The sequence below is a fragment of the Rana temporaria genome, chromosome 3 (genome assembly GCF_905171775.1).
Source record: "Rana temporaria chromosome 3, aRanTem1.1, whole genome shotgun sequence".
NCBI lineage: Eukaryota > Metazoa > Chordata > Amphibia > Anura > Ranidae > Rana > Rana temporaria.
Window position 1 is genome coordinate 492,944,018 of NC_053491.1, and position 20,253 is coordinate 492,964,270.

Below are 20,253 nucleotides of genomic sequence, written 5' to 3' on the forward strand. Positions count from 1 at the left end.
TGGTACTAAAAATTCAGCCAGCATTCATCCTGCGCTGGTCTGAATTCAGTAAGGGAAGCCAGATTGGTTGTTACACTCTCTGGGCCAGATCCACAGAGCGAGTACGCCGGTGTATCTACTGATACGCCGGCATACTTTCAAATTTCCCGCGTCGTATCGTTGTTTTGTATCCTCAAACCAAGATACGACGGCTTCTGGGTTAGATCCGACAGGTGTACGTCTTCGTACGCCTTCGGATCTAAGATGCAATACTTCGGCATCCGCTGGGTGGCGTTTTCCGTGTCGGGTATGCAAATTAGCGATTTACGACGATCCACGAACGAACGCGCGGCCGTCGCATTTTCTAACGTCGTCTGTAGTCGGCTTTTTCCGGCGTATAGTTAAAGCTGGTATTTTTCGTCCTAGCGACGTCATTTAGCGCAATGCACGGCGGGAAATTTCGGGACGACGCATGCGCAGTTCATTCGGCGCTGGGACGCGCTTCATTTAAATGAAACCCGCCCCCAACCTGCCCAATTTCAAATCCGCCGCCAGAAATACACTACGCCGCCGTAACTTACGGCGCAAACTCTCTGAGGATTCGAATATACGCCAGGTACGGTACGGCGGCGTAGTGTATCTCTGATACGCTGCGCCGATCTAAATGTATGTGGATCTGGCCCTCTGAGTTTAGAAAAGGGTGATAATGGGTGGGTAGGAGTAGGGGGGCACAAGCAACAAGTGGACAAAGGATCTATTGTACAGTAAATGCTGCTAACAGATGTACCACACACCTCACATAGGAAAACAAAGTACCATCTTTAAGGGACACTGCCTGCTTTTGATTCCTCATCTGGCAGAAGGGAAGTGCCTCCATGATGGTCTCTCCATGATCCCCACTGAATTCCAAGGGAAGTGCCTCCATGATGGTCTCTCCATGATCCCCACTGAATTCCAAGGGAAGTGCCTCCATGGTGGTCTTTCCATGATCCCCACTGAATTCCAAGGGAAATGCCTCCATGATGGTCTCTCCATGATCCCCACTGAATTCTAAGGGAAATGCTTCCATGATGGTCTCTCCATCCCCACTGAATTCCAAGGGAAGTGCCTCCATGATGGTCTCTCCATGATCCCCACTGAATTCCAAGGGAAGTGCCTCCATGATGGTCTCTCCATGATCCCCACTGAATTCCAAGGGAAGTGCCTCCATGATGGTCTCTCCATGATCCCCACTGAATTCCAAGGGAAGTGCCTCCATGATGGTCTTTCCATGATCCCCACTGAATTCCAAGGGAAATGCCTCCATGATGGTCTCTCCATGATCACCACTGAATTCCAAGGGAAGTGCCACCATGATGGTCTTTCCATGATCCCCACTGAATTCCAAGGGAAATGCCTCCATGATGGTCTTTACATGATCCCCACTGAATTCCAAGGGAAGTGTCTCCATGATGGTCTCTCCATGATCCCCACTGAATTCCAAGGGAAGTGCCTCCATGGCCGTCTCTCCATGATCCCTGCTGAATTCCCAGGGAAGTGTATCCATGATGGTTTTTCCATGATCCCTGCTGAATTCCCAGGGAAGTGTCTCCATGGCCGTCTCTCCATGATCCCTGCTGAATTCCCAGGGAAGTGTCTCCATGATGGTCTCTCCTTGATCCCCACTGAATTCCCAAGGAAGTGTCTACATGTTGGTTGGTTGGTTTCTCCATTATACCCACTGAATTCCCAGCGAAGTACCTCCTTGATGGCCTCTCCACGATCCCTGATGAATTCCCAGGGAAGTGTCTCCATGTTGGTTGGTTTCTCCATTATACCCACTGAATTCCCAGCGAAGTACCTCCTTGATGGCCTCTCCACGATCCCTGATGAATTCCCAGGGAAGTGTTTCCATGATGGTTTCTTCATGAGCCCCAATAAATTGCCAGGGAAGTACCTCCATGATGGCCTCTCCATGACATGATCCTTGCTGAATTCCCAGTGAAGTGTCTCCATGATGGTGTCTCTACAATCTGTGCTGAATTCCAAGGGAAGTGTCTCCATGATGGTCTTTCCATGATCCCCACTGAACTCCCAGGGGAGTGTATCCATGATGGTCTCTCCATTATTCCCACTGAACTCCCAGGGAAGTGTCTTCATGGTGGTCTCACCATGATCCCCACTGAATACCCAGAGAAGTGTCTTCATGATGGTATCTCTATGATCCCCACTGAACGCCTAGGAAAGCATCTTCATTAAGGTGTCACCATGGTCCCTACTGAATAGCCAAGAAGGTGCCTCCATGATGGTTTCTCCACAAGCCTTGCTGAATTCCCAGGAAAATGTCTTTATGATGTTCTCTCCATGTGCCTTGCTGAATTCCTAGGGAAGAGTCTACATAATATTCTCTCCATGATCCCCACTAAATTACCAGGATGGTGTTTCTATGATGGTCTCACCATGATCCCCACTGAATTCCTGGGGAAGTGTCTCCATGATGGTCTCTCCATGATCCCCACTGAATTCCCCAAGGAAGTGTCTCCATGATGGTATCTCCATGATCCCCACTGAATTCCACAGGGAAGTGTCTCCATGATGGTATCTCTATGATCCCCACTGAATTACCAGCGAAGTGTCTCCATGATGGTATCTCTATGATCCCCACTGAATTACCAGGGAAGTGACTCTGTGATGGTATCTCTTTGATCCCCACTGAATTCCCAGGGAAGCGCCTTCATGATGGTATCTCTATGATCCCCACTGAATTACCAGGGAAGTGACTCCATGATGGTATCTCTGTGATCCCCACTGAATTCCCAGGGAAGCACCTCCATGATGGTATCTCTATGATCCCCACTGAATTCCCAGGGAAGCACCTCCATGGTAGTCTTTTCATAATCCCCACTGAATTCCCAGGGAAGTGCCTCCATTATGGTATCTCTATGATCCCCACTGAATTCCCAGGGAAGTGCCTCCATGATGGTCTCTCCATGATCCCCACTGAATTCCAAGGGAAGTGCCTCCATGATGGTATCTCTATGATCCCCACTGAATTCCAAGGGAAGTGCCTCCATGATGGTATCTCTATGATCCCCACTGAATTCCAAGGGAAGTGCCTCCATGATGGTATCTCTATGATCCCCACTGAATTCCAAGGGAAGTGCCTCCATGATGGTCTCTCTATGATCCCCACTGAATTACCAGGGAAGTGCCTCCATGATGGTATCTCCACGATCCCCACTGATTTACCAGGGAAGTGCCTCCATGATCCCCACTGATTTACCAGGGATGTAACTCCCTGATAGTTTCTCCATGATCACCACTGAATTCCCAGGGAAGTTCCTGAATTATAGGCACTCCAGGAACCTGACTAAATTGCTGGGGAAGTCTCTCTATGATAGTCTCTCCATAAACCCCTGTGAATTTCTTGAACAGTGTCTCCATGTTGGTCTCTTTGTGAGCTTTATTGAATTCCTGGGAAAGTCTCTTTATGATAGTCTTTCCATAGGCCCATGGGAATTTTGGGGAAAATGTCTCCATGATGGTTTCTCCAGGAGGCCATCACTGAATATATATATAGACACTGCTCCCTAAATGGGAAGGGAATTTACAACCTAATAAATTCCATATCATTTTCCCTGCCAGTAAGAACCTCCAAGGCTCTTCCGCACTGTGTGGTCCAACTCTCAGCTATAAGAGAACTAGTAGCCATGCAACATACATACTGTAAGAATAACCTGAACTGAAGCTTACTTGGGGGCAGTGGCGGCTGGTGCTGGAGGATTTTGGGGGGTCAGGCGCGGGCGGGTCCCTCCAGGTCTGCACTTTGGGTGGAGCCCCCCAGAAGTCATGGCTCCCCTGGTGCCCCGGTGCCACAGATTCTGTGTTGACCTGATCTTCTTTCTGGATTCTGGGTCTTCAGCCTCCTGTCCTGATTGGCTGGGGTGGAAAGCTGGAAGCTGATGGCGAGTGTTGATTCACTGGTATTGCAGGGTAGGAGGGTTTTGGGGCGCAGTGCTCTGCACCCCATGGACAACATGAAACAGGCAAACAATGAGCCAACAGAACCCAGCAGAAACAGGCCAAATGGGGCTCTGGTCATGTGCTTGTGGGAAGTTGATGGACCTGGAGAAGACCTGTTGGTCCGGCGCACACAGTGCACGGCCACATACATGGAGCAAAGTGTGGCCCCTTGTGCTTAAGTCCATATGGGACTCCTTCTTGCAGCCAGCAGAAACTTCTCTGTCTGGATACTGCATTCTCTGCCGATTGCAAGGATCTGTTGGCAGGTGCAGTCTCTTTCTTGGTAGCAGCAATCTCAGGAAAGTCCTCCACACACTGAGAGAGATTTTCAACAAGTATTCCTTTACCAAGATCTTCATCTGATGAGTCAGTGCCCCTCAAAGGAGATTCCATTTCTGTAATAGCCTGCAGCAATCCGCCATTTTCCTCAACCTCCTCCTGAGATGATCCAGGCTGCTGGAGAGGGAGGGGGACAGATACTGACTCAGACAGGACAGATCCTGAGACAGGGGTAGTACTGGGGCTTCCACATGAAGCCACTTCCTTACCCCCATTCATACTGTCGCCATTGCTGTGGTAGCCACCCTCTGGCTGGAACTGGCACAGGCACTCTCCTTCATCTGTTGGAATCTCTCCTCATTCTCATACTTCTCCTTGAACACACCGCTGCGTTCCTTCAGAGAGGCGACCAACTTCTCCTGCTTTTTCAATGCCTCCTCCAGAAACTTCAGCCTGGATTCTTCCCTCTTACCGCTTCCAGACTTGCTATGCAGGGATTTTTTTTCCTGAAATCTGCTTTCAGGGCAGCAAGCTTCTGTTCCTCCTCAGTAATAAGGAAAGTCTTTTCGCCACTCTATCCTGAAAGGCTGGTAAGGTCTCCCTTACAAGGGAGGAAAGGACAAGCCCAGGATCCAATGCAGCTTGAGCACTTGATGTAGGCCTCAGTGCCTCTGGAGAACCTCCACCTTTGTCTTCTCCAGCCCATTCCATGATGGCTGGGGAAAAGCCTGCAGGAGAGGCCCCAGGCTTGCTGCTTCTCTAAGCTGAGACCAAAGCAGAATGAGCCAACAACACCCTGCAGAACAACACCACCTGGTGCAGAGACTGATGTGTATGTCTCAGTGTTCTCTGTACAGCACTGCGGTATATGTCAGAGCTATATAAATGTATAATAATAGTGTGTGACAGGGGGTGGGGGGGGGGGCATTAGAGTGTAAGCAGTGAGCAGTAAAAAATATGGATAATTATATAAACCTAGTAAATTTCCAGCAGCCACTTTGTAACAATTTGTGATTTTTGTTTTAATTCAGAACTTTCTAGGTAACATTTCACAGATATCAGGATGGTGGATCGGTCTCAGGCCTTTCGATGGAACCTGGACATGGGTGGATGAAACACCTTATGAGACGACTCCAAAGTAAGACACATGAAAGCATGTCTCCAGTCCCCAACAACCCTTATAACATATCCACATGCTCTGACCATCTCCCGTACTATGTCTGCAGTCTCTGACCATCTCCTGCAGTATGTCTGCAGTCTCTGACTATCTCTTGTTTCATGTCTGCAGTCTCTGACCATCTCTTTTTTCATGTCTGCAGTCTCTGACCATCTCCTGCAGTATGTATTGAGTCTCTGACATCTCCTGCAGTATGTCTGCAGTCTCTGACCATCTCCTGTAGTAGGTCTGCAGTATCTGACCATCTCCTGCAGTATGTCTGCAGTCTCTGATCGTCTCTTGTTTTATGTCTTCAGTCTCTGACTATCTCTTGTAGTAGGTCTGCAGTCTCTGACCATCTCCTATAATTTGTCTACAGTCTCTGACCATCTCTTGTATTGTGTCTGCAATCTATGACTGTCTCTTGTTGTATGTATGCAGTCTCTGACAATCTCTTGTAGTATGTCTGTAGTCCTTGACCGTTTCCTGTATCATGTCTAAAATCTCTGACTCTCTTGTTTTATGTCTGCAGTCTCTGACCATCTCCTGTAGTAGTTATGCAGTCTCTGACCATTTCCTGTAATATGTCTGCAGTCTCTGACTATCTCTTGTGGTAGGTCTGCAGTCTCTGACCATCTCCTGTCTGCAGTCTCTGACTATCTATTGTAGTAGGTCTGCAGTCTCTGACCATCTCCTGTACTATGTCTGCAGTCTCTGACCAACTCCTGTCTGCAGTCTCTGACTATCTCTTGTAGTATGTCTGCAGTCTCTGATCATCTCCTGCACTATGTCTTCAGTCTCTGACCATCTCTTGTAGTAGGCCTGTAGTCCCTGACCATCTCCTGTAGCATGTCTGCAGCCTCTGACCATCTCCTGTAGCATGTCTGCAGCCTCTGACCATCTCCTGTAGTAAGTTAGCAGTCCCTGACCATCTCCTGTAGTATGTCTGCAGTCTCTGACCGTCTCTAGTTTCATGTCTCCAGTCTCTAACCATCTCCTGTAGTATGTCTATAGTTTCTGAAAGTTTTCTGTATCATGTCTACAATCTCTGACTGTCTCTTGTTTTATGTCTGCGGTGCCTGATCATCTCTTGTAGTAGTTCTGCAGTCTCTGACTATCTCCTGTAATATGTTTGCAGTCTCTGACTATCTATTGTGATAGGTCTGCAGGCTCTGACCATCTCCTGTCTGCAGTCTCTGACTATCACTTGTAGTAGGTCTGTAGTCCCTTACCATCTCCTGTAGCATGTCTGCAGCCTCTGACCATCTCCTGTAGTAAGTTAGCAGTCTCTGACCATCTCTTGTAGTAGGTCTGTAGTCCCTTACCATCTGCTGTAGCATGTCTTCAGTCTCTGACCATCTGCTTTAGTATGTTAGCAGCCTCTGACCATCTCATGTAGTACGTTAGCAGTCTCTGACCATCCCCTGTACTATGTCTGCAGTCTCTGACATAATTTTTCAGCAATCACTGAATATTATGTGCAGCCCCTTGGCGATGTCAGGGGCCACACCTAGGACCCCCTGTATGAAGAGCGTGGACCTGCTCTGCTGTAATGTATCTTGTTTCCCGCAGGTTCTGGAAGGAAGGAGAGCTCTCCGATGTGTACGGTAGCCAAGTATACGGATGGGATTATTGTGCCCAGCATGGAGATGGAGGTCAATGGGAGAGCCGTATATGTTCCTGGGCCAGTCCATTCTTTTGTGAGAAGAAGATATCATAAGCCCAGAAATACCCCTCCCCCCCCCGTGGTCCCTCCTCTGCCCTGCTTCAGTGATCTGGAATCCACTAACACATAGACCTGACCTCCGCAACACATTCTGGGACTTGGACAAGATCTACAGAGGAAAAGGACAACTTCCACAATCTTCATTGTAAGAAAGACATGAACTCCAACCAATCAAAAAAAAGAAAAACACATTGTGTGCGTAGTGGGCGGAGCTCTACTGTTTTCTTTGTTGCAAGGTATAACTTGCACTTGTTTGTAGACATGGGTGTTGCCAAGTCCAGAAAAAGAGAGAATATACTAGAAACTGTGCTGGGCTGGGTTAGTAGGCTCCTCGGGGGCGGGGAATGTTTTCAGTGCCTCCTCCATTATGTCAGTATGTTGTGCCTAGATAGCCTAACTCAATAAACTCAGCAAACTGTGCCTTTGGATGTTCTTTATGTGACATTGTATGGGTGGCCCTGGACCCAGGTCAGTTCAGGAAGCCACCCAGGGCTCAGAAATCAAAGAGGGCCCATGGTGTCCTTCACAATTCTACTATTTTGCAGCGCCACATTTTTCTTTGTTCACAATTCTACCAGTGGCTTTACAGTAAGAGGAATGCCCAATTACATTATATAATGAAATGGGAGGTGGGGACTGGAAATCTCCCTTCACTAAAATGAAGTTTTTATATAAAGTATACAAGGCATCTGCCCTTCCTATTATATTATCTTTAAAGGGGCTTCCTGAAGACCTCCACTACCACCAACCAGGTTGTAGGGAAGAGGCCCTTCTCCTCATCAACATACCATGAAAGTGCTTGCCAGTGATTTCGCCCTGGCAAGGTACCCTCCCCATGTTGAGGGCATTTGGCATGTTAAGGTTCGGGGGTGGGGGGGGGTAAGGGCGTGCATTGATCCTCCCACTTTCCAGGTCAGCCAGATAACATACCCAGATAAGGGTCTGGTGTGGAATTTAGGGGTGACCCCATGCTGTTTGTAAAGAAAAATTCTTTGTATGGGGCCCCCCTTGAAATCTGTACCAGACCCTCATCAAGGATAACGGTCTGGTATGTTCTTTTAGGGGGAACCCCATTCCTTGTGGAGTCCCTATTAACATCTTTATAATACCCTTAGTCTGGTATAAATGAAGAGAATCCACACTTGTTTGCTGACATGCAACCAGGAAATGTAATTTGCTGACAATTTAAATGGCATTTTGCTTTTGTAGGTTGCATATATCGTACATGAATGAGAGGGGTGGGGGAGGAAGAGAGGTAATGAAAGGGGTGGGGGAGTCGATAGGAGGGGGAAGAGTGGGGTGGGGGACTATGCAGAAAGGAAATGAGAGGAGTGGGGGAGTAGGTAGAAAGGAAATGAGAGAGGTGGGGGACTAGATAGTAAGGAAATAAGAGGAGTGGGGGAGTAGGTAGGAGGGGAATCTGGTTATCTGGCCACCTGGTTATCTGGTCACCTGATTATCTGGCCACCTGGTTATCTGGTCACCTGGTTATCTGGCCACCTGGTTATCTGGTCACCTGATTATCTGGCCACCTGGTTATCTGGTCACCTGATTATCTGGTCACCTGGTTATCTGGTCACCTGATTATCTGGTTATCTGGTCACCTGGTTATCTGGTCACCTGATTATCTGGTCACCTGGTTATCTGGTCACCTGATTATCTGGTCACCTGGTTATCTGGTCACCTGGTTATCTGGCCACCTGGTTATCTGGTCACCTGGTTATCTGGTCACCTGATTATCTGGTTACCTGGTTATCTGGCCACCTGGTTATCTGGTCACCTGGTTATCTGGTCACCTGATTATCTGGTTATCTGGTCACCTGGTTATCTGGCCACCTGGTTATCTGGTCACCTGGTTATCTGGTCACCTGATTATCTGGTTATCTGGTCACCTGGTTATCTGGTCACCTGATTATCTGGTCACCTGGTTATCTGGTTATCTGGCCACCTGGTTATCTGGTCACCTGGTTATCTGGTCACCTGGTTATCTGGCCACCTGGTCATCTGGTCACCTGGTTATCTGGCCACCTGGTCATCTGGTCACCTGGTTATCTGGTCACCTGATTATCTGGTCACCTGGTTATCTGGTCACCTGATTATCTGGTTATCTGGCCACCTGGTTATCTGGTCACCTGGTTATCTGGTCATCTGGTTATTTGGCCACCTGGTCATCTGGTCACCTGGTTATTTGGTCACCTGATTATCTGGTTATCTGGTCACCTGGTTATCTGGTCACCTGGTTATCTGGTCACCTGGTTATCTGGTCACCTGATTATCTGGTTATCTGGTCACCTGATTATCTGGTCACCTGATTATCTGGTCACCTAGTTATCTGGCCACCTGGTTATCTGGCCACCTGGTTATCTGGCCACCTGGTTATCTGGTTATCTGGTCACCTGGTTATCTGGTCACCTGATTATCTGGCCACCTGGTTATCTGGTTATCTGGTCACCTGGTTATCTGGTCACCTAATTATCTGGTTATCTGGTCACCTGGTTATCTGGTCACCTGGTTATCTGGTCACCTGATTATCTGGTTATCTGGTCACCTGATTATCTGGTCACCTGATTATCTGGCCACCTAGTTATCTGGCCACCTGGTTATCTGGCCACCTGGTTATCTGGCCACCTGGTTATCTGGTCACCTGGTCACCTGATTATCTGGCCACCTGGTTATCTGGTCACCTGGTTATCTGGTCACCTGATTATCTGGTCACCTGATTATCTGGTTATCTGGCCACCTGGTTATCTGGTCACCTGGTTATCTGGCCACCTGGTCATCTGGTCACCTGGTTATCTGGCCACCTGGTCATCTGGTCACCTGGTTATTTGGTCACCTGATTATCTGGTTATCTGGTCACCTGGTTATCTGGTCACCTGATTATCTGGTTATCTGGTCACCTGATTATCTGGTCACCTGGTTATCTGGCCACCTGGTTATCTGGCCACCTGGTCACCTGGTTATCTGGTCACCTGGTTATCTGGCCACCTGGTTATCTGGCCACCTGGTTATCTGGTCACCTGGTTATCTGGTCACCTGGTTATCTGGTTACCTGGTTATCTGGTCACCTGATTATCTGGTCACCTGATTATCTGGTTATCTGGTCACCTGGTTATCTGGCCATCTGGTTATCTAGTTACACATTCCCTCTGGAGGACCTCAGAATTCTGAGTATGACCTGAATTATTGGGACTCTCTGTATTTTAGAGCTTTGTAATCCTCCGTAGGATGTGATGTCATTCGGAGTGAAGAGGACCTGAGTGGCCGCCAATCATTGAATATAACGAGACGCCCCCTTCTGTAAATTTCTGGATCCTCTCGGTTCCCGGGTCAGGACAGGTCCTCTTCACTCAGAATGGAGGGATCCCGGCCCGGAGGAGGAGGATTACACAATCCACCAAACGGCTCAGCGAGGTCAGAAGGTGAATAATGAGAGATGTGAAGAGGAAGACGAGGAACTCGATCATCTCAGTTCCCGTTTCCCGATGACGCTGAACTTTCACATAACGTTCTCGGGAATAATATCTCCTTTGTAATGAGGGAGAATCCATGGAGAAGGAGGAACGTTTATAGAAAAAGCATAAAACAAATAACTCTGAGGAGCAAAGATAAAGGGGGGAGTAGGGGGTCCAACCCCACCCCACCCCGGAAAGTCCGGTGCGAGCGCAGACAGTCACTGTGCACCTGAAGTACTGCGGCTCCGCCTCCGCTCCGGTCACATGACACAACTCGGCCATCTTTATGTAGAGACACAATTCTTTATATCAGATCCTCAGAGAGTTCTTTGCCATGTTGTCCTTCCAGTGACCAGTATGAGAGAGTGAGAGCGATAACACCAAATTTATCACACCTGCTCCCCATTCACACCTGAGACCTTGTAACACTAACGAGTCACATGACACCGGGGAGGGAAAATGGCTAATTGGGCCCAATTTGGACACTTTCACTTAGGGGGTGTCCTCAATTTTGTTGCCAGCGGTTTAGACATTAATGGCTGTGTGTTGAGTTATTTTGAGGGGACAGAAAATGTACCGGCCCCACAGCCTCACTGTGTCTGTCCATGCAGCCTCACTGTGTCTGTCCATGCAGCCTCACTGTGTCTGTCCATGCAGCCTCATTGTGCCCATCGATGGAGCGTCACTGTCATCAATGCAGCCTACATGACTATGCCCGTCTATGCAGCCCCACTGTGCCCATCAATGTAGCTTTACTGTGCATGTCCATGCAGCCTCATTGTGCCCATCCATGCAGCCTCCCTGTGCCCATCCATGCAGCCCCACTGTGACCATCAATGCAGCCTCACTGTGCTCATCCATGCAGCTTTACTGTGCCCATCCATGCAGCTTTACCGTGCCCATCAATAAGCATCACTGTGCCCATCCATGTAGCTTAACTGTGCCCGTCCACGTAGCCTCACTGTGCCCATCATTGTAGCCTCACTGTGACCATCAATGCAGCCTCACTGCCCATCAATGCAGCCTACCTGACTATGCCTGTCCATGCAGCCTCACTGTGCCCATTGATGCAGCCTCACTATGCCCGTCCATGCAGCCTTACTGTGCTTGTCCATACAGCCTCACTGTGGCCATCCATAAAGCTTTACTGTGCCTGTCTATGTAGCCCCAGTGTGCCCATCAATGTAGCTTTGCTGTACCTATCCATGCAGCCTCACTGTGCCATCCATGCAGCCTCACTGTGCTCATCCATGCAGCCTTACTGTGCTTATCCATGAAGCTTTACTGTGCCAGTCCATGCAGCCCCACTGTGCCCATCAATGTAGCTTTACTGTGCATGTCCATGCAGACTCATTGTGCCAGTCCATGCAGCCTCACTGTGCCCATCCATGCAGCCTTCCTGTGCCTATCCATGCAGCCTCACTGTGCTCATCAATGCAGCCTCACTGTGCCCATCCATGCAGCTTTACTGTGCCCATCAATAAGCATCACTGTGCCTTTCCATGTAGCTTTACTGTGCCCGTCCATGCACCCTTACTGTGCCCATCCATGCAGCTTTACAGTGCTCATCAATAAGCATCACTGGCCCATCAATGCAGCGTCACTGTGCCCATCAATGCAGCGTCACTGTGCCCATCAATAGGCTTCACTGTGCCCATCAATAAGTCTCACTGTGCCCATCAATAAGTCTCACTGTGCCCATCAATAAGTCTCACTGTGCCCATCAATAAGCCTCACTGTGCCCATCAATAAGCCTCACTGTGCCCATCAATAAGTCTCACTGTGCCCGTCAATAAGTCTCACTGTGCCCATCAATAAGCCTCACTGTGCCCATCAATAAGCCTCACTGTGCCCATCAATAAGTCTCACTGTGCCCGTCAATAAGCCTCACTGTGTCCGTCAATAAGCCTCACTGTGCCCATCAATAAGCCTCACTGTGCCCGTCAATAAGCCTCACTGTGCCCATCAATAAGCCTCACTGTGCCCATCAATAAGCCTCACTGTGCCCATCAATAAGCCTCACTGTGCCCGTCAATAAGCCTCACTGTGCCCATCAATAAGCCTCACTGTGCCCATCAATAAGCCTCACTGTGCCCATCAATAAGCCTCACTGTGCCCATCAATAAGCCTCACTGTGCCCGTCAATAAGCCTCACTGTGCCCATCAATAAGCCTCACTGTGCCCGTCAATAAGCCTCACTGTGCCCATCAATAAGCCTCACTGTGCCCGTCAATAAGCCTCACTGTGCCCATCAATAAGCCTCACTGTGCCCATCAATAAGCCTCACTGTGCCCATCAATAAGCCTCACTGTGCCCATCAATAAGTCTCACTGTGCCCATCAATAAGTCTCACTGTGCCTGTCCACACAGCCTCACCAGTCAGTACCTGGATTACACACATCGGTCTGCCCGCTGTACACGGAGCTGAGTCGGAAATATACTTTGGCCGCGCTGTGACAAAGGTCCCGCCTCCTCCTAGACCAGCTTGTGTGATAGGCAGAACTCTGATCTAATGGCAGGAAATAGACGCAGTGTTCTGCCTATCACACACGCTGGTCTAGGAGGAGGCGGGACCTGTGTCACAGCGCGGCCGAAGTACATTTCCGACTCAGCTCCGTGCACAGCGGTGAGAGGTGCCCGCTGCGGGTGACATTTTCACAAGAGGCGGAGGAAGGAGGGGAGCACCGCAACCACAGCTCAAAGCGGCCCCAGGGCAGGCAGCCTATCGGGGAAATGTCCGGATAGACCAGTCCGGCACTGAGCACGGCCCCCTAGTGGATGTTTCAATTAACTACTTATGCTGCCACACTGGGAAAGATGTAATCTAGCCAGTTGATTCTATCCTAATGAAAGGAGCGGGTCTACAGAGGGTCCTATAAGTCAGGGGTATCCAAACTGTGGCCCGAGGGCCAGATGTGCCAGGGCAGCCATCAGAATTTTTTTGGGCCCCTTACACAGCTTTAGGCTTCCCCCCCCCCCCCGAGCCTGACCACCAACAATGCCCATGGCTTGCCCACGGGCCATCCTACCAAATCCACACACTGGCCACCCCACCTGTACGCACTCAGCCCCCCTCAATCCTGTATATATGCCAGCCCCCCTCAATCCTGTATATATGTCAGCCCCCCTCAATCCTGTATATATGCCAGCCCCCCACACACCTGTATATGTCAGCCCCCCCCCCAACCTGTATAAATATCAGCCCCCTCACACCTGTATATATGTTAGCCCCTCCACACCTGTATATATGCCAGCCCCCTCACACCTGTATATATGTGCCAGCCCCCTCACACCTATATATATGTTAGCCCCTCCACACCTCTATATATGTGCCAGCCCCCTCACACCTGTATATATGTGCCAGCCCCTCCACACCTCTATATATGTGCCAGCCCCCTCACACCTGTATATATGCCAGCCCCTCCACACCTCTATATATGTGCCAGCCCCCTCACACCTGTATATATGTCAGCCCCCCCACACACCTGTATATGTCAGCCCCCCCAACCTGTATAAATATCAGCCCCACACCTGAATATATGCCAGCCCCCTCACACCTGTATATATGTTAGCCCCTCCACACCTGTATATATGTCAACGCCCCCCCCCCACCTGTCAGTGTTGCCAACCGTCCGTATTTTTACGGACAGTTCGTAAAAACGGGCACTTTTTCCCCCCGTTCGTAAATGTCCGTGGTTGCGGGAATGTGCCAGTAAAAATAGCCGAGATCGGTTCGGCTTGGAACTGTGCAGAGGGGGATGTAGGCAGGGGGCAATGGAGGCAAGGGAGATTGGAGGCAGGGGGTGTTAGTGGCAGTGGGTGATTGAAGGCACCGCAGAGGGAGTTGGTGGCACTGTAGATGGGGGGGGGTGGAGACAGGGGTTGTTGGTGGCACCGCAGAGGGGGATGGAGGCAGGGGACGATGGAGGCAGGGGAGATTGGAGGCAGGGGGTGATTGGAGGCAGGGGGTGATGGTGGCTGTGGTGACACCACAGAGGGGGATGTAGGAAGGGGGCAATGGAGGCAGGGGAGATTGGAGGCAGGGGGTGTTAGTGGCAGGGGGTGATTGGAGGCACCGCAGAGGGAGTTGGTGGCACTGCAGATGGGGGGGGGGGGTGGAGACAGGGGTTGTTGGTGGCACCGCAGAGGGGGATGGAGGCAGGGGACGATGGAGGCAGGGGGTGATTAGAGGCAGGGGGCCTGGGGGAGATTGGAGGCAGAGGGAGATTGTGGCACCGCAGAGGGGGGTGAAGGCAGGGGGTATTGGTGGCAGAGGGGGATGGAGGCAGGGGGTGATGTAACTAAATAATTTGCCCCTATTATGATGAAAATAACAAAAATATGAACCTTAAATCACATTGCTATTTCCCTATCGTACTTGGGCCAGATTCAGGTACCGCTGCGCACTTCTTACGGAGGCGCAGCGTCCTGTTTTTGCCCTGCGCCCCCGCAAATTATCTGCGCTACGCTTTATTCACGAAGCAGTAGCCACGTAATTTGCGTGGGCGCTCCTCAAAAATGCCCGGCGTAAGGGCGCGTAATTTAAATGATCCCGTAGGGGGCGTGGATCATTTAAATTAGGCGCGTTCCCGCGCCGAACGTAGTGCGCATGCTCCGTCGAGAAAATTTCCCGACGTGCATTGCGGCAAATGACGTTTCAAGGACGTCATTTGCTTCAAAGTGAACGTAAATGGCGTCCAGCCCCATTCACGATTCACTTACGCAAAGGACGTTAAATTTAAACTTTGCGACGCGGGAACGACTGGTATACGTAGCATTGGCTGCCCCTGCTAATAGCAGGAGCAGCCTTACGCGAAACCCGACGAACGGAAACGACGTAAACTGCGTACGCAGGGCTCGCGTAGGGTAGTGAATCGGCGTTAGTATGCAATTTGCATACTATACGCTGACCACTACGGGAACGCCCCCTAGCGGCCATCGTAAGAATGCAGCCTAAGGAATGAGGGCATAAGAGCCTTATGCTAGTCAGATCTTAGGCTGCAGTCGGCGTAACGAGGTTCCTGAATCAGGAGCATTCGAAACGCCGGCGCAAGTAAGCAATTGCGCTGCGTAACTATGGTTACGCAGACGCAATTGCTACCTGAATCTGGGCCATTGTTTGTAGCCTAAATACTGAAATTTGCACCTAAAAATGTAATTTAGTAACTTTTGTAAAACGCCAGTAAAAACGTGGCTGCGCCAGTAAATTTCGGTTGTCGCGCCAGTAAATTTCAATCTGGTAGGCTGGCAACACTGCATCCTGTATATATACATCAGCCCCACACATACTGAAATCTGTAAACATTCAAGCCTCTGGCCCCTCCCTGAACACAAACAGCCCCCCTCCCTTCCCTTCACAGTCCCTACTTGTAAAGGAAATCTTCCTACCCAGTCACAGAGGAGCACAGTACAGGCAGCTCACATGAGGGGTGCACATGCACATAGTAGCCAGAGGTGGCAGTAAAGAGCTCGATGTCTGAGCTCAATAACACAGAGAGGCAGATTCAGGTACCTGCGCGCCTAGTTACGGTGGCGCAGCGTATTGTATTTATGCTACGCCGACGCAACTTACAGGAGCAAGTGCAGTATTCACAAAGCACTTGCTCCGTAAGTTGCGGTGGCGTAGCGTAAATGGGGCCGGCGTAAGCCCGCGTAATTCAAATGTGGAAGGGGGGCGTATTTTATGCTAATGTGTTATGACGTGACGTGATTGACGTGTTTTACAAACGGCGCATGCGCCGTCCGTGTACATATCCCAGTGTGCATTGCTCTCAAGTACGCCGCAACAACGTATTGGTTTCGACGTGAACGCAAATTACGTCCAGCCCTATTGGCGAACGACTTACGCAAACGACGTAAAAAAAATTCGAAGCGGGAACGTCGTCCATACTTAACATTGGCTGCACCTCCTAATAGCAGGAGCAACGTTACGCCGAAAAAGCCTTACGCAAACGACGTAGAAAACTACCGCCGGGCGCACGTACATTCGTGAATCTACGTAACTAGGTAATTTGCATATTCTACGCCGAAAACAACAGAAGCGCCCCTAGCGGCCAACGTAATATTGCACACAATTATATGCCGGCGCATTCAAGTTACGTCGGCGAAGGAAGCCTATTTTTTAGCGTACCTGCCTTTGAGAATCGGCTTCACGATACGCCGACGCAGATTTCAAATTACGGCGGCGTATCTGGAGATACGCCGCCGTAAAAGCTACCTGAATCTGCCCCAGAGAGCAGCAGAAGCTGCGAGATCGTTTCTATATTGCACAACACAGCTCCCCTTCACCCGTCCTGCCTTCTTCTGGTCCGGGCGGGCCCTCTCAGGCCCCAGGGCCACTTACAGTAGTATCAGCTGTACCCCCCTGATGGCTGCCCTGACCTTTGCTAGCTTTCATCCAGCCCTTGGGGCAGTATTGCTCCCAACTATATGAGGCACTATTCCTCCCAATGGCACCAACAATGGGGCACTATTTTTTTAGACTAATAGCAATGATGGAGCACTATTCCTCCTCCTACTGCCCACCAACACTGGGGCCATGTTTATTCTCACTGACCCTCGGCCCTGGAGCATTTTCTACCCCGACTGGTCAGAATCCGGCCCCCCTGAAGTCTGAAAGACCGTACACTGGATCTTTGCTTAAATAGTATGGAGACCATGGCCCGGTTTCTCAGAGGACTTACGACGGCGCAGCGCCATGTACGCCGTCATTAGTCCTAATCCGAGCCGTCGTATCTATGCGCCCGATTCTTAGAATCAGTTCCGCATAGATAAGCATTAGATCTGACAGGTGTAAGGCTCTTACGCCGTCGGATCTTTAATGCATTTTTTTTTTTGGCCGCTAGGTGTCGCCGACGTCGTTTTCCATATGCAAATTAGCTAGATACGCGAATTCCCGAACGTACGCGCGGCTGACGCAGTGAAGTTAAGACGTTTACGTTAGGCTTGTCTCGGTGTATAGTTGCCCCTGGGTATATGAGGCGCAGCCAATGTTAAGTATGGCCGTCGTTCCCGCGTCGAAATTTGAAAATTTACGTCGTTTGCGTAAGTCGTCCGTGAATGGGGCTGGACGCCATTTACGTTCACGTCGAAACCAATGACGTCCTTTGCGACGTCATTTAGCGCAATGCACGTCGGGAAATTTTACGGACGGCGCATGCGCATTACGTTCGGAGCGGGAACGTGCTTAATTTAAATGCTATACGCCCCCTACCCGCCTAATTTGAATTAGGCGGGCTTGCGCCGGGTGATTTACGCTACGCCGCCGCAACTTTACAGGCAAGTGCTTTGTGAATAAAGCACTTGCCTGTAAAACTTGCGGCGGCGTAACGTAAATGACATACGTTACGCCACCACAGAGATACGCCGGATCTACCAGAATCTGGCCCCATTGCGATAAGTAATGGTAAAAGAGTTCCACGTTGCAGATCTGATGTTCTTTGCTAGCTAGTTGGAGCTCGTTAACTGTAATCCCTTTGGTTATAGTGAAAGCAATAGATTCCTAGTGGTTATAGCTATGATTAAGCATTGACACTCAATGCGAAATGCGTCAGCTGTTTATCCCACTGTGTGCTGATACCTGTAGTGTATTTTTTCCTGTACCCAATAAAGGGCACGTCTTTTTCAAGTTACTGGAGTTTTCAAGTTACTATCACTGCCCATCAGTGCCCCCCATCAGTGACACCCATCAGGGCCCATCAGTGCCATCTTATCAGTGGCCATTAGTGCCGCCTTATCTGTGCCCACAGTGCCACCAATCAGTGCCACAGTGCCGCTCACAGTGCCACCTATCTGTGCCCACAGTGCTACCCATCAGTGTCACCAATCAGTGTCACCCATTAGTGTCAACTGCCAGTTCTCATCAGTGTCACCTACCAGTGCCCATCAGTGCCACCTATCACTGCCCATCAGTGCCCCCCATCAGTGACACCCATCAGGGCCCATCAGTGCCATCTTATCAGTGGCCATTAGTGCCGCCTTATCTGGGCCAATCAGTGCCGCCTTATCTGTGCCCACCGGTGCAGCCTATCAGTGCCCACCGGTGCAGCCTATCAGTGCCCACCAGTGGCGCCTCATCAGCGCATATCAATGAAGAAGATAAATTACCTGTGTGCAAAATTATCGAACAAACTATGAAACATGAATCCAAAATTTTCCATGTTTGTTTAACCACTTAAGGACCCCTTCACGCCGATATACGTCGCCCCCCTACAGTTAGAAAAACATATGAGGTCACACTTAACGCCTACAGCGCCCCCTAGTGGTTAACACCTAAACTGCAATTGACATTTTCACATTAATCAGTGCATTTTTATAGCACTTTTCGCTGTGAAAATGACAATGGTCCCAAAAATGTGTCAAAATTGTCCGATGTGTCCGCCGTAATGTTGCAGTCACGATCGCCGCCATTAGTAGTAAGAAAAAATATTAATAAAAATGGCATAAAAAATATCCCCTATTTTGTAGACACTATGGGGCAGATCCACAAAAATCTGCCCCGGCGCAGCGTATCTGAGATACGCTACGCCGCCGTAATTTACTTGTCCTAGGTTCGAATCCAGAAAGAATTTGCGCCGTAAGTTATGGTGGCGTAGTCTACCTCTTGCGGAGTAATGGCACATAATTCAAATCGGCGAGTAGGGGGCGTGTTTAATTTAAATTAAGCACGTCCCCGCGCCAAACGAACTGCGCATGCTCTGTTCCTAAATTTCCCGCCGTGCATTGTGCTAAATGACGTCGCAAAGACGTCATTGTTTTGACGTGGACGTAAATTACGTCCATTCCGATTCACGGACGACTCACGCAAAGGAAAAAAAAAATTCAAATTAAAAGCGGGAACGACGGCCGTACTTAACATAGCAGGTTTAACTATACACCGCAAAACAGCAGCTTTAACTATACGCTGGAAAAAGCCGACTAGAGACGACGTAAGAGAATGCGACGGCCGCGCGTACGTTCATGGATCACCGGAAAAAGCTAATTTGCATACTTGACGCGGAAAAAAAACTACGCAAACTCCACCCAGCGGACGCCGAAGTATTGCATCTACAATCCGAAGGCGTACGAAGCCATACGCCTGTCGGATCGAACCCAGATGCCGTTGTATCTTGTTTTGAGGATTCAAACCAAAAATATGACGTGGGAAATTTGAAAGTACGCCGACGTATCAGTAGATACGCGGGCGTACTCTCACTGTAGATCTGCCCCTATAAATTTTGCGCAAACCAATCAATAAACGCTTATTGCGTTTTTTTTTATGCCAAAAATATGTACAAGAATACGTATCGGCCTAAAGTGAGGGAAATTTTTTTTTTTTTATATATATATTTTTTGGGGATATTTATTATAGCAAAAAGTAAAAAATATTGCATTTTTTTCAAAATTGTCGCTCTATTTTTGTTTATAGCGTAAAAAATAAAAACCGCAGAGGTGATCAAATACCACCAAAAGAAAGCTCTATTTGTGGGGAAAAAAGGACGCCAATTTTGTTTGGGGACCACGTCGCACGACCGCGCAATTGTCAGTTAAAGCGTCAGAGTGCCGAATCGCAAAAAGGGGCAAGGTCCTTAACCTGCATAATGGTCCGGGGGCTGAAGTGGTTAACAAAAAATAAAAACCCCAGAGGTGATCAAATACCACCAAAAGATGGAAAAAAA

At 49.4% G+C, this 20,253-nt stretch overlaps 1 protein-coding gene across 1 annotated transcript in view; it reads left to right on the plus strand.

The window, feature by feature from the left end:
- LOC120933815 (asialoglycoprotein receptor 1-like) overlaps positions 1 to 7,562 on the plus strand; it is a 35,219-nt gene extending 27,657 nt beyond the window's left edge. The window contains exons 9-10 of the mRNA XM_040347213.1: positions 5,292 to 5,398; positions 6,989 to 7,562. Coding sequence (XP_040203147.1) covers positions 5,292 to 5,398; positions 6,989 to 7,136 — 255 coding nt within the window. The 3' untranslated portion in view covers positions 7,137 to 7,562. The remainder of the gene's footprint in view (positions 1 to 5,291; positions 5,399 to 6,988) is intronic.
- The last annotated feature ends 12,691 nt before the right edge of the window (positions 7,563 to 20,253 follow it).